The 14,795-nt window shown below is 38.9% G+C and overlaps 1 protein-coding gene and 1 pseudogene across 1 annotated transcript in view; both read left to right on the top strand.

Annotated features, from left to right (window-relative positions):
* Window positions 1-13,516, top strand: part of TEKT3 (tektin 3) — a 47,340-nt gene extending 33,824 nt beyond the window's left edge. The window contains exon 7 of the mRNA XM_056117903.1: window positions 13,300-13,516. Coding sequence (XP_055973878.1) covers window positions 13,300-13,516 — 217 coding nt within the window. The remainder of the gene's footprint in view (window positions 1-13,299) is intronic.
* On the top strand, window positions 11,375-11,517 carry LOC130027262 (uncharacterized; annotated as a pseudogene).
* Window positions 13,517-14,795: the final 1,279 nt, after the last annotated feature.

The raw sequence follows: 14,795 nt of genomic DNA, 5'->3' as shown, positions 1-14,795 counted from the left end.
ATATATTTATAAATATGTATTTTAAAATAGTGAAGATGGTAAATTTCATGTTATATATAATCTTGACACTGTTTTAGAAAGGTGGAACTAACAATGTTAATAAAAATTTATCAAACTTCATTCAGTGGTACCTAAAGTTATACTTGGGTTACCTAATACTTTTCTGGAATTTCTGGAACACCTCTCAAAGTCACATAGTTCATTACTTTCTGTGTATTTCTTGATACTGGGAACTCTTCAGTAAAAGTACCAATTCCAGTGGCCCTATTTGATATCACCCATTTGCTCTGAGGGGCCTTCTTGGGTGGTTTATATCTGCTTTTGTCATTACTATCCTATTTACAACCCCATAAAACTCCTGAGAGTCTTACTCAGGCTCATTTCAGTTTGTTCAGTTCTCAGTGGAAATCAAAAGCAGCTGGGTTTGATTATTTAGAAGAAATTTAACTGTAGTTTATACAATGTGGTTTATACAGAAGAAATTTAACAGTGTAGTTTATCTACTAAATATTGAACGAATTTTATTATTGTTATAATTTTAACTTTCAAGATTCCTTTTTTGGATGGCCTTTTAAGCACAGTGCAAAGGTCCTGTCCCCCTCCACCTGCATACTGGACTCATTTCCCAATGACAGCCCAATGCTTTCAGCCTGCCTTTGTTTTAAGAATGTCATCATTGTTATTCTTATGTCAAGAAATACTCCATACAGAGGCAAATCAAATTTGTAGCAGTCTGAAAGAACAAAGATCCAGCACTTGAACTACAAAATCCTGTATGGTATAGTAGGGTGATTCCACTGCAACTGCTCTGGTTATAGAATTCACATAATTAGGGATGGAGCAATAATACAGTGAGTAGTGCATTTTCCTTGCATGGAACTAACCTGGGTTTGATCCCTGACTTTCCATATGGTCTTCTGAGCTCATCAGAAGTGATCCCTGAGGGTAAAGCCCTGAGAACTGCCTAGTGTAGCCCCCAAGCTAAAAAAAAGTGTGATGTGAGAGCCAAAAGGATAGCACAGGGTTAAAGCACTTGCCTTGTACCCCATAAGTCCTTCCCCAACCCCTGTCAGGAGTGACCCCTGAGTACAGAGTTATGAACGGTTACCCAAACAACAACAGCAAAAACCAAACAATGAGAAAAGGAATTCACACCACCACCACCAACAGATTTATTTTTTCAATGTAGGAGTATTGCTATTTATTCAGCCATTGATTAAGCTGATTGAATTGAACATGAACTCCACATTACTTTTTATTTTTTTTAATTGAATCTCCCCATGACGTATTCGATATGCCAAACACAGTAACAACAAAGTCTCCAATGGAGACGTTACTGGGCCCGCTCGAGCAAATTGATGATCAACGGGAGGGCCTTTACTTTTACTTACTTTACTTTTAATTGAATCACCCTGAGATACAGTTACAAATCTTTCATGTTCGAGATTCAGCCGTACAAGATCGAACACCCATCCCTCCACCAATGCACACTTTCCACCACCAGTGTCCTCAGTACATCTCCCCCCCCACCCCCATCCCAGTTCTCACCCTCTCTCCATGGCAAACAACTCCCCCAATACTCTTTCTCTACTTTTGGGCCTTATGTTTTGCTCAAATTTTCCCACCACCATAAAAATCTGCCTGCCAGGGACAGGTGCTAGATCATTTATTGTCCATTGTTCATTTTGAATATCATGGGTGCTGTGGCTGTGCGCTTCTGGAATCCTAGATTGTAAATGGTTGGGTTCCAGAGACACTAATCCATTTTGGAATCTATTTGGGCATCTCTGGACAAGGGCTATTGGTGCGCTAAGACGGCACATTGTACTGATGACAGTCAGGCTGACGAGTAGGTGGGGAGCTGGGGAGGGACAGCCCGGTGCCTCTGCCACCATGCGGCATGGAGATTTAATCATGGAACTCGCATACCGGGGCCTTGTTTGTGTAAGCTGTTGGTCACTGGTCACCACCAGCAATTTATCCCAGGGATAAATAATGTCAAGTTCTACCAATGAAATAAGTGTGAATTTTTTGTCTGTAAAAGAAAAGGTAATCTTTGTGAGTCTGACAGTGATGAAAGTAATAAAAAAAATAGTAATTCTGATCATAATGATTGCTGGAATTTCACAGAATAATATCTTTTTCTGTTCTGGCCACTGTCCTGAGCACTTTGCTCTGCATAATTTGTTATCTTCACTTACAGATAGGAAACTAAAGCTCAAGCTCTTTAAATAATTTGGCCATAGATTGATTACCTAGAGTTCTCTTCAACCAGGTCAACTATTTCTTCCAGCTTTGTCCATCTTTCACATTGCGTGGTGATTTTATCCCTCCTGTGTTAGGGAACTGATTTCATGGACTTCACAATGCCCATCAGTAAAAGCTGGGAAAGAAGAGTATTCTCGTATCTTTCCCAGAGAATGAAACTGATGGTTATAGGGGAGGTCATTACTGTAAAAACCCTTTGTGTCTAACATGCATGTTGCTAGAGTTGGATGCAAAAAAGCATGCTATAGCATTACTGAAAAGGTTCTTCACCTTGTGCACTAGCTGCATTTCTGTTTGTGGAATTGATGTTTAGGCAAATAGTTGTCTCAGGCTATGTGGATTTTGAAGTGGGTTCCATAGAATCTCCTATTCCAGACCAGAGAGGCCTAGAGCAGTCAGTTCGAATTCTTGCTTGTTTCACGGAAGCCTAGCGTTAAAAACAAACCCATTTAAGCCAGCTGGAACTAGATTGTGAATTGTGCCTTTCTGCAAAGATTAAAAGAGGCTGAGCTGTAGTTTCATTCTCTGAAAATTTCTGCAGTCATCAAAAGTGGAGATGGGATTAAGTAAATTGTCCAGCTTGCTAGTGAACACACAGAGTCACTATTTAAAAGGGTTTAAGTTGTGGTCCAGTTTGACACCAGAGTTATCAAACAATAAGGCTTTCACAGCAACTTCAGAAAAGCTGTACGGGTTTTACACTTTCTGCATCTTCACAGCTAAAGAAAATTTAATTTTCCTTATCTTTATATTGTGTCTATTTTCTGTTCCCCTTTTGAGTTAATCACAAAATTTCTTATTGTTTCTACAAATATTTTTGCTAAAACATTACTGTCAACATCAATATGGAATAGAAACACTGGAATTTAAGGTTATAATTGTGCGGAGAAATTATTTTACTTATTCCACTGATTATTCATGGTGAAAATAACCCTGTAACTATCTAGATTTAAGAAATAAATCACATACACTTGATTATGAGGATTGAGAAAAATCCAAATTTTATGACTTTTATTTTCATTTAAACTTTTCCAAAATTTTTTTTTTCGAAAGTAACTAAACAATCTTGGCATCTTTGGTGGCAGGCCAGACTAGTCTGTGCTTTACTTAAATCATCTTGATTTTAAAAACATTCTATAGTAGCTTTACTTTTATTTGAATGCAAAATATTTTCATTTCTGTAACTCCCCTAAAATAAATGGTTTCAGTATAAACGCTCTCTAATCTGCCAGGAACAAGGAAACTTCGAGCAAAATGTAGCCTTGAAAGCTCTTGAAATAGGTATTTCCATCAGTAAAACTGAAGGAAAGTGTAATGCCTATTAGCTTGTTCCCACAGCAATGGGAAAACAATGGCCTTGACTGCAATCTGTGTCTATTTCTTTTTAGAAAAAGAAAGAACGACTTTAACATGTATATTTTCAAAAATTTCCTTGCAGATAAATTTTCCACTCTACTAGTGTCTGACTTTGTGTGGGGGTAAAGTCATATCAATCACTCTGCTCTGTGTTTCCTACCTTTGAACTCAGGGTTTATTTGTTTATGGGGGAGCCATTGGAGGTAGTCCAGGTGAGTGAGCATCAGGCAGATGTACCATGGTTACTACCAATAGTCCGTGTAAATCTTGTTACCACATGTGAAGATGCTTCCTGGAAAACCTCTCTTTACTGGTGAAATTTTATACCTGGGATCTTCAAAAAAGATCTAATACTTTTAATTCAACTTGAGTTTAGTTCAAAATTTTTGTTTTTAATTCAATTTTACCTAAATAAAAAAAGTTCTAAAATGATGGGATCTTAGATTTTTGTTCTTATTACTTAGCTCTCTGAAACCAAAAGAAACTTCAGTAGTTATGTGTCAATTCCTTTTCTCCTTGCTGAAAGAAAGACAGGTTCTAAGATTAAAAGCAATACACCAACTGAATTTGGTTTCTGCTGCGTATTACTTCTATGAGATTTTCTGGGGCCTTATTCTTTGCACTTCCTAATCCCCTCTCATATTTTCTCTTGTGTTGCCTGCAGGGTGCTTTGAAGAGGAGTCCTGTGTATTATCTTTGACTCTTGGGTTTGGTTCTTGTTATTGGAAAACCCTTAGATCTCTGGGAAGCTCTCTCCCATAATGGTAACTGTCTTCTCCTAGCACTTGGAATCTGTTCTTATCCAAAAGATTTTTTTATTTTCTGCATTGCCTATCAGCTAAGGGAAGGGCTTTGGATATAGCCACAAGCAAGGTAGATGGTGTTTGGCAGATTAGTGGCCTGAAGGGAAGACATAAACTAATTGATGGTGTTTGGCACCCTAAGAACTGCAGACGAGAAGGGCTGTTATTCTCTGGACACAGTAATCCCGGGGCCAAAGATGGAAGTTGAGGAGCAGGGTCTAGTCACATTTGGAGCATGAAATAAATTAGTAGGATCAAGTGTGGGATTAAGAACCACCTGGACTGAGGTAATAGAAGGGGTGAAGGCCTTGAAATCAGAGACAGAGAAACCTAATCAAAGATGTGCCTGTGTAGCATAGAGATAATGGGATGGTGACAAGTGGTAAAGTTCTTTGGGAGACTGAATAGCAAGGCTTTATGACTGAGGATGTGGAGGCATGAGAAAGGAGGTGAGGTCAAGAATGTCAGAGGTTTTCTGGTTTCAGTTAGGGTATGCAAGGATGACTTTATTTTTATTATAATTTTTTATCCCTCAGGGTCTTTATTTTAAATGCTTAAGGTTCTTCATTTACCAGTTTACCTAAGAATACAATTAAAGAATAACATTTGATATGCAGATACGCACATTTTTCAGACAGAAATTTTTTAAAGTGATAAAAACAAGATATTCAAAACAAATATACATTATTAACTCAGGCACAGTAGATCCAGAGACACAAATTAAAGATCTTTCAGGTAAAAATACAGTCATACCACATCCTAAGAGATTTACTATTGTATTGCACAAACAGTATTATCTCAAAAATAAAGAAAAATTGGAAAAATTTTATATATATATACATATAGGGAAATAGAGCATTGGTTAATTTTTTTTAAATTTTTATTAGTGAAACACCATGAGGTACAGTTGTAGAATTACAAATTTTTGTGCTTGGGTTTCAGTTATACAATGATTGAGTACCCATCCCTTGGCTTGGAGGCCAGCCACACACTAGGGGTAAAGGCAGCTCAGATAGAGAAGGGAGCACCAAATAAAGGGTTTTGGGAAGATTCGCCCAGGATGGGAGATGCATGCTGAAAGTAGTCTATAGACCAAACATTATTGACACTCAATTTCTCTTTTGCAAACCACAGCATCCAAAAGGAGAGAAAGAACAAAAGGGAGTAACCTGCCACAGAGGCAGGGTGGGATGGGGGGATGGGGGGTGGGAGGGATACTGGAATTAGTGGTGGTGGAACAAGAAGGACTTTAAATTTCCTGAGATGGGTTCAAAGGTAGCTTGAGTGACACATATACTTATCACTCCACCTGCGCCTGCATCAGTCACTGGCTGCATTATACACCAGGGAGTCATTGCTAGGAGGTGGACTGGCAGAGCTGTCCTAGGTGCCTGCAATTTCTTCCATTTATTTGCTCTTTCTTTGGCTAGGAGAGGTTACATAGATCAGCTGAGATACTTTAGATAACCTCCATAAGGATCAAATAATTCAAGTGCTTCAAAATTAATTTCTTTTAAAAGCACTTATGTTCATTGTCCTATTTCTTTTGTTAAGAAAAAGCCAAATGTCTTTCCTATACGCTTTCCTATACGCTTTCATGGCTTTCCTATACGCAAACAGTGAGAGAGAAGAAAGCAACATGAAAAAAACAATCCCATTCACAATTGTGCCCCAGAAAATCAAGTACCTAGGAATCAGCTTAACTAAGGAAGTAAAGGACCTGTACAAAGAAAACTACAAAACGCTACTTCAGGAAATAAAAGAGGACATGAGGAAATGGAAAGATATCCCCTGCTCATGGGTCGGGAGACTTAACATTGTCAAAATGGCAATACTACCGAAAGCATTGTATAAATTCAATGCAATCCCTATAAGGATACCCATGACATTCTTCAAAGAAATGGAGCAAACACTCTTGAAATTTATATGGAACAATAAGCCCCCACGAATAGCTAAAGCAATTCTTGGGAAAAAGAAAATGGGAGGAATCAACCTCCCGAACTTCAAACTGTACTACAAAGCAGTAATAATTAAAACAGCATGGTACTGGAACAAAGGCAGAACTGCAGACCAATGGAACAGGGTTGAATACACTGACATCTCTCCTCAATCATATGCTCATCTAATCTTAGATAAAGGTGCAAGTAATGTGAAGTGGAGTAAGGAAAGCCTCTTTAATAAATTGTGTTGGCATCACTGGACGGCTACATGCAAAAAAATAGGCTCAGAACTCTGCCTAACACCATGTACAAAAGTAAGATCAAAATGGATTAAAGACCTCAACATCAGACCAGAAACCATAAGGTACATTGAAGATAAAGTTGGCAAAACCCTCCATGACATTGAAGCTAATGGTATCTTCAAAGATGCCACGCCACTGGCCGAGCAAGTGAAAACAGAGATAGATAAATGGGACTATCTTAAACTAAGAAGCTTCTGCACCTCCAAAGAAACAGTGACCAAAATACAAAGACAGTCTACAGAATGGGAAAGGATATTCACCGAATACACATCTGACAAGGGGTTGATATCCAGGATATACAAAATACTGGTTAAACTCCACAAGAAGAAAACACCCAACCCCATCCAAAAATGGGGCAATGAAATGAACAGAAACTTTCTCAAAGAAGAAATCCGAATGGCAAAAAAGCACATGAGAAAATGCTCTACATCATTAATCATCAGGGAGATGCAGATCAAAACCACAATGAGATACCATCTCACACCTCAGAGACTGGCCCACATTCAAAAGAACAAAAGCAACCGATGCTGGCGTGGATGTGGCGAGAAAGGGACACTCCTTCACTGTTGGTGGGAATGTCCACTGGTTCAGCCCTTCTGGAAAACAGTATGGACGATTCTCAAAAAATTAGAAATTGAGCTCCCATTTGACCCAGCAATACCACTCCTGGGAATATATCCCAGAGAGGCAAAAATGTATAGTCGAAGTGACATCTGCACTTGTTTGTTCATTGCAGCACTCTTTACAATAGCCAGAAACTGGAAGAAACCTGAATGCCCACGAACAGATGACTGGTTAAAGAAACTTTGGTACATCTACACAATGGAGTACTATGTAGCTCTTAGAAAAGATGAAGTCATGAAATTTACATACAAGTGGTACAATATGGAAAGTATCATGCTAAGCGAAATGAGTCAGAAAGAGAGGGATAGACATAGAAAGATTGCATTCATCTGGGGGATATAAAGTAACAAAGTATGAGATTAATACCCAAGAATAGCTGAGATCAGCACCAGGAGGATTACTCCATAACTTAGAGGCCAGCCGGGTATCCTAGAGGAAAGGGCTATTCAGATAGAGAAGGGAGCACCAAATAAAGGATGTTTGGAGGATCCTCCCAGGAGGGGAGATGCATGTCGAAAGTAGACTATGGACTGAACATGTTTGCCACTCAATGCCTCTTTTGCAGACCACAACACCCAAAAGGAGAGAGAGAACACAGGGGATTGCCCTGCCACAGAGACGGGGGGATGGGGGGATGGGGGTGGGAGGGATATTATCCATGGTGGTGGAAAATGGGCACTGGTGGAGGGATGGGTATCTGATCATTGTATAATTGAAACCAAAGCACAAAAAATTGTAAATCTACAACTTTTAAAAAAATAAAATAAAATAAAGGGAAAAAAAAAAAAAGAAAAAGCCAAATGTCTTTTGGCAACAGTTTTTGAACATATTTTTGTTGTTTCCACTTTTTGGCTGTCCTTACTATGGTTTTTATATCCCCCATACATATTCTCTTATCTATCTTTATTATTTTTGTATATATATAAAATGGAATATATCTTGTATTTATAAATATTCTATGTATTATACATATAATGAATACTATTTGGCTATAATTGTCACTGTCCTCCTGTTCATCGATTTACTTGAGCAGTAAACGTCTCCATTGTGATACTTGTTAATGTGTTTGGCATATCAAATATGTCACAGGTAACTTGCCAGGCTTTGCCATGAGGACGAGATATTCTTGGTAGCTTGCCGGTATGTCCGAGAAGGATGGAGGAATCAAACTCGTTTTGGCTCGAACTCGGGGGGACTGGTCAATGGTTGGAATCAACCACAAGTTTATGTTGGGAGAGGGGCAGAAGGTAGGTAAGATAGAGTAGAGACCAGTATGATAATAATAGCTGGGAATGATCACACTGGACAAGATTTGAGTGTTAAAAGTAGGTAAAGGGATATTCTTGATAACTCTTTAGTGTCAATATTACAAACCACAATGCCCATATTATTTTTCCTAAAACTTAATGTGCTTAATTTCACTAGTTAGATAGGAACATACACATTCTGATTTTAAAATAAATCCAAATACTACAGCTCTCAATGTAGTAAAAAATCAGAGTTGACTTTTCTACCCACTCTCTATCTCCCTGTCCCATCTACAGCTGCCAATTGAATGTATTACTAAAATCAATTTCAGCATGTCTTTTCAGAAAAGAAGGTCATGAAAGGTTTTGAGTAGAAAAACTATTGCTTTGATATCATTTTACATTTTGTTAGTGCCCTCTTTGTACTTTGCTCTATTCTGGCTTCTGTGGTAGGGGTCCCAGATTAGCAAATTAAAACAGATGAGTCAATTGAATTTGAATTTCAGAAAAATAATAAGCTATATATTTAGTATAAATACATACCACATATTGCATGAAATATTTACCTTGAAAATATTTTTATTAAGTAAAAATTATAATAATTGAATATATTTAGCTTTAAAAGGAAAAAAATTCTGCTTCATGCTGCCATAGGAAAATAAATGCTTTATTATTTAATTTGAGGTGGTAGGGCATTTGCCTTGCATGAGGTCAACCCGGGTTCGACTCCTCTGCCCCTCTTGGAGAGCCCTGCAAACTACTGAGAGTGTCTCGCCGGAACGGCAAAGCCTGGCAAGCTATCTGTGACGTATTTGATATGACGAACACAGTAACAACAAGTCTCACAATGGTCACATTACTGGACTCATTCAAGCAAATCGATGAACAACGGGAGGGCAGTGACAGTGACAGTGATCTAGAGCAGTCGAATTCATAGAGATAGAAGGAAGGAAGGTTGCGGGGTGGATAGTGGCATGGGAATGGAGAACTGATATAGGCGACAGAGTTTCATTATGTAAAGATGTAGTTCTGTGACTGGAAGGTGGTAGCTTAGATTGCTAATTTAATGTTGCATGCATTTACCATAATTTAAAAATATGAAATTCGCATTAAAAACTGGACATTCACAGGATTATCTGCAATCCTTTATTTGTGTATTTTCACCTACAAATCAGATGGATTATAACCAAACAGGTTCAGTATACCGAAGCCAACTTCGGGTTTCTGCTTCTGTTCTTTTTTTCTGAGGGAACTCAGTGGGTGGGGTCAGGAAGTGGGAACCAGATCCTGATTATGGCCCCTGAGAAATTCTGATTTCCTCCTTAACTTCCTGGATAACTGTGTGCAGCTTATAAACACATGTGGGTTGCCTGCCTCTGCAGAGGGCAATTTATCAATCCACCAACTTAATTTCCTTGACTTTAAAACACGGAAGCTGGGTCTGATGACCTCTAACATTTATTATCCATTTTTGCAATGTTCTGAAACTCAATTAACATTGCCTTGGTCTAATAAGCTTAACATGGTCTGGATAGTTTTCTGTGACAGCAAAATCCTTTCTATCTCTACAAACATCTATCTCTATTTGTTCATTGTTAACTGTTCTCTTTATTTTATTGTATATTTATATTTAATTTACTCATGGTCTGCTACAATGTAAAGAAAACTGACTTTTTATGAAGCTGGTTAAGTTTTCAACAATTTGTAATTATTTTAAACTGACCAGTGTTAAAAGAGCTAAAAGGTAATTAAAAAACTCTGATCCAAAGGTAGTTCCATGCAAAACTGTAAGTCCTTAAACTAAATTCCTCCTTCCTCAGATTCCTCATCTGTTATATGGGAATATTTACAGTATCTACTTCATACTGTTGTTCTGAGTGAATGAGCTCACTTAGTGCAAAGCTAGGAGTAAACCCTAGGCACATCCAAGTGTGATTCCCAAAACCAAAAATAAAAATTTTAGTATTATGTGTATTCTAGGGACTGGAGTGATAGCACAGTGGGTAGAGTGTTTGCCTTGCACGCGACCAACATGGACGACCCTAGTTAGATTCCTCCGCCCCTCTCGGAGCACCCGGCAAGCTACCGAGAGTATCTCGCCCACATGGCAAAGCCTGGCAAGCTCCCCGTGACGTTATTGGATATGTCAAACACAGTAACAAGTCTCACAATGCTACTGGGCCCACTTGAGCAAATCGATGAACAATGGGAGGACAGTGACAGTGACAGGACAGTGTATTTCTAGAGCAATTAATCATTTCAATTATTATTATTATTATTATTTCTCTCAGATAACAATGTAGTTTTATATTTTGGATTTCATTGGCCAGATCAGTGGGTAAAGTTCTCTTGCTTAAGTGTTAGTTGTGAATATAATATTGAATATAAACACAAGAGCAAAAAGCACCAAGAAAGGGGAAATCACTCCATGGTTCATCGATTTGCTGGAGCAGGCACTAGTAACGTCTCCATTCATCCCTGTCACGTGCTAGTGTAGACTGATGGCAGGCATATTGGGGGCTTTTTCAGGGTCAGGGGAATGAGGACCATCATTGTTACTGTTTTTGGTATATCGAGTATGCCACGAGTAGCTTGCCAATCTCTGCCCTGTGGGCAGGATATTCGGTAGCTTGCTGAGCTCTCCGAGAGGGATAGAGGCTTTAGGGGATCCTCTAATCACTTTTACAGGTGTATCCAGTCAGGCATATATGCAGACAGGATACTCTCAGTAGCCTGACGGGTTCTCTGAGAGTGAGAACTAGAGAATAAGAGAAACATTTAAAATAAGATTAAAAAATGCTGCAAGTTTAACAGATAAAAAAGATTAACATTATATACTCACCTGGCAGAGGAGATACCATGGTCACAAGGGTGGTGTTCTCAGGGCGAAGCTTCTTCATTGCAGTCGGGAGGTGCTGACCCTTGAAACTTGACTGCGTCATTTGTGGTAGTGGGAGACTGTGTTCTCACTCCCTTAGAAAAAATTATATGCCTATTATTTATTTTAATGTTTATTATTTGTTTGTTTGTGGGACACATTTGGCAGTTGTTAGGGCTTACTCCCAGCTCTGCACTCAGGAATCACACCTGGCAAGCTTGGGGATTATATGGAATACCAGGATTGAACCCTGGCCAGCTACATGCAAAAAACAAACATTCTGCCTACTGTACTATCTCTTTGGCTCCCTATATTTAAAGGGTCATTTACAAATAAGAAATTATATAATAATAAGCAAAAAAAGAGTTGCAGTATACAAAAGAAATGCAAAAAAGCCAATAGACGTTCAGGAAAGCTTCCTTAATAGTCAAAAAAATTAAAATTAAGACCATGTTGATTTAATGATTAAAAAACTTACTAGATTTTTTCTGGATATATCTTACTTAAAATCACTTAACTTCCATCGATTTGCTCGAGCGGGCGCCAGTAACGTCTCCATTTGTCCCTGTCGCGTGCTAGTGTAGCCCAATGGCATCTGTTCGCTCCGGGAACATGAAGGGCCTCAAACCGATCGTTCATGATCTTGACGAAGAAGTCTGACCATCTGGTAGGTGGGCGGCCACGCGGTCTTTTGACATCCCGTGGAATCCAATCAGTAACAGCTCTAGTCCAACGGTCGTCTTTAAATCTCATTACGTGACCAGCCCATCTGATTTTCGACACCTTGGCAAATGAGACAGCGTCCCTGATCCTTGATCGTCGACAGATGTCAGAACTCCGGATTCGTTCTCTCATTTGAGTGAAATGTGATATTCCAAGCATAGCTCTTTCTATTCTTCTTTGGGAGACCTGAATAGCGTTCTCATCTTGTTTGCGTAGGGCCCAGGTCTCTGAGGCATATGTTAATGCAGGAAGAACAGTGGAATCAAAGAGATGTGCCCGGAGCCGGAGGTTCTTCGTCCTCTTAGCTATTTCTTCGACGTTCTTGAAGGCGTTCCAAGCCGCTCTCTTCCTCCTGCGCAGCTCGGGTGCCAGGTCATTTGTCATGTTGACCTCTCGACCTAGGTAGACATAGCTGGATATATCTAAAATGATGTTTTTCCCTCTTTCTGATCTTACAAAAATGTGTTCAACATTTTCCATCATTGTTGCGTTATCAAAACAAAGTTATTTCAAGGTTTATTTAACTAATTTAATAGTCATTTTATGGTTGAATATATTTTAGACAATTGTAAATATATATATGTATATATATTCTGGATCATTGAAGTATCAGTTTGAACATTTCTGGGCGAGGACAGTATTATAATTTGAGGAGTATCTCATTAATTATCCCCTCTCCACCACCACCACAGGATATGTTGATAGATGGTTTAATTCCAGTAGCCACTGAAAAATGTTGGATATCTTCCTCTTTCTAACCATAGAAATGGTTTAATTTGTAAAAATAATGTAAGAAAATACCCGTTTTGATTTTTCTTATTTTTTATATTTTTGAAAATAGAAAATTTTTAAAATATTTCCTTTAAATATCATTAACACACATGAATGCGTATAATTGTGTATATAAAAATGTTTGGCACATATGTTTCACTTTACCTTTTGGATCAAGGGTATAGTTAATGGGAATGATGCGGGCCCCATACTAGAACCATATACCATTGCATCTTGGTTCTGAAGTTGTGAGGCTCCAAGTGCACCCTGCACAAGGAGCCATGCTTCTAAGAGGAATTCAATACCTACAAATGCCCTTAATTCACCTACTAACCACAGGTGTGGGAGAGTGATGCGTGCTAACAGTGCTCTTTGTCCCTTTGATAGCCTTGTTAATGAGGTGTATGAAGTGGATGACACCATCCAGACCCTGCAGCAGCGCTTAAAGGATGCAGAAGACTCCCTGCAGTCGCTGGCCCACAACAAAGCTACCCTGGAGCATGAGCTGGCTGTCAAAGCAAACACACTCTACATCGACCAGGAAAAATGCATGAGCATGCGGAAGAGCTTCCCCAGCACCCTTCGACTGGTTGGCTTCTGCTAGGGTTCCCGTCACAGAGGTCTGATATTTCACAGGGGTCTGTTTCTGCATCAAATTGAAATCTAATACATTTACTTATTAAAGAATTGTAGAAATGCACTCATCTCCTATCTGGAAAACCTCTTGTTTGTGTTCAAACCTTGATTTTTCTATTATTTATAGGCTACTGCTGGATATTGGGAAAGAATTATAATCTAATAGGGAAGGTAAAACCAACTTTTGTAGTATCATTGTGTAAATGGGCTAGAATTAATGGCGTGGAAAAGAACTACTGGTGGTTTTTGTTTGTTTGTTTTGTTTTTTTAGTTGTTTTTTTTTTTTTAGTTTAGTTTTTAGGCCAGGACTCATGAATAGGTAAATTTTATCTATGTCCTAAAGAAAACAGTGAGGAGGAAATATATGGTATGTGAGGTAGTTTGAGTACTAGTAATAATAGAAAAATGCAGAATGCATTCAGAATAATATGATTCATCATGCCGGGATGGAGCTGAAGCGATAGCACAGCTGTAGGGCGTTTGCCTTACAAGCGGCCGGGCCTACCAGAGTTCGATTCCTCCACCCCTCTTGGAGAGCTCGGCAAGCTACCGAGAGTTTCTCGCCCACACGGCAGAGCCTGGCAAGCTACCCGTGACGTATTCGATATGCCAAACACAGTAACAACAAGTCTCATGATGGAGACGTTACTGGGCCCGCCCGAGCAAATTGATGAACAACGGGAGGACAGTAACCGTGATCATGCTGGGACTATATGAAAGAAGCTCACAGATGAGGTGCCTGGAAAGTGGGGGTCTTGCATTCTAGGTTAAGGAGTTGGGGAGCTGATGTACAAGCTGAGCAGTGAAATGACTTTAGGAAAGTAATAAATGAACAATGAAAGTTTGGATTGAAGGGGAGAAGGGAGTGAAACAAGGAAAGGAGAAATGCTAAGCAAGCTGATCACCAGTAACTCTAGCATGTGGAGACGTGTTGTAGGGTCCAGAATAACATAGAGATGAGACATTGTTTACATTCTGGGAGCTTTCATGATATATCTTTTAAAATTATTTTGATGAACTACAAATAAGTAGCATTTTCTTATGTTTATTGAAAAGTAGAGCAAACAGGAGACATAAAACTGAAAATCACTTGTCACAACATCCAGAAACAATAAGATCAATTTTTTTTGCATTGTTCATATCAAAAAAGGGCTTTTGTGATATGTTGTCAAATTGCCTTCCTGAAATTTTGTTGAATCCAGCTAGTCGTGTCTGAGAACACTGTTTGAATCTTTGATAACCCTTCA

Source organism: Sorex fumeus, unplaced genomic scaffold, assembly GCF_029834395.1.
Source record: "Sorex fumeus unplaced genomic scaffold, SorFum_2.1 ptg000036l, whole genome shotgun sequence".
Taxonomy (NCBI): domain Eukaryota; kingdom Metazoa; phylum Chordata; class Mammalia; order Eulipotyphla; family Soricidae; genus Sorex; species Sorex fumeus.
Note: the sequence above shows the minus strand (reverse complement) of the source record. Positions and strands in the feature narration are given on the sequence as shown.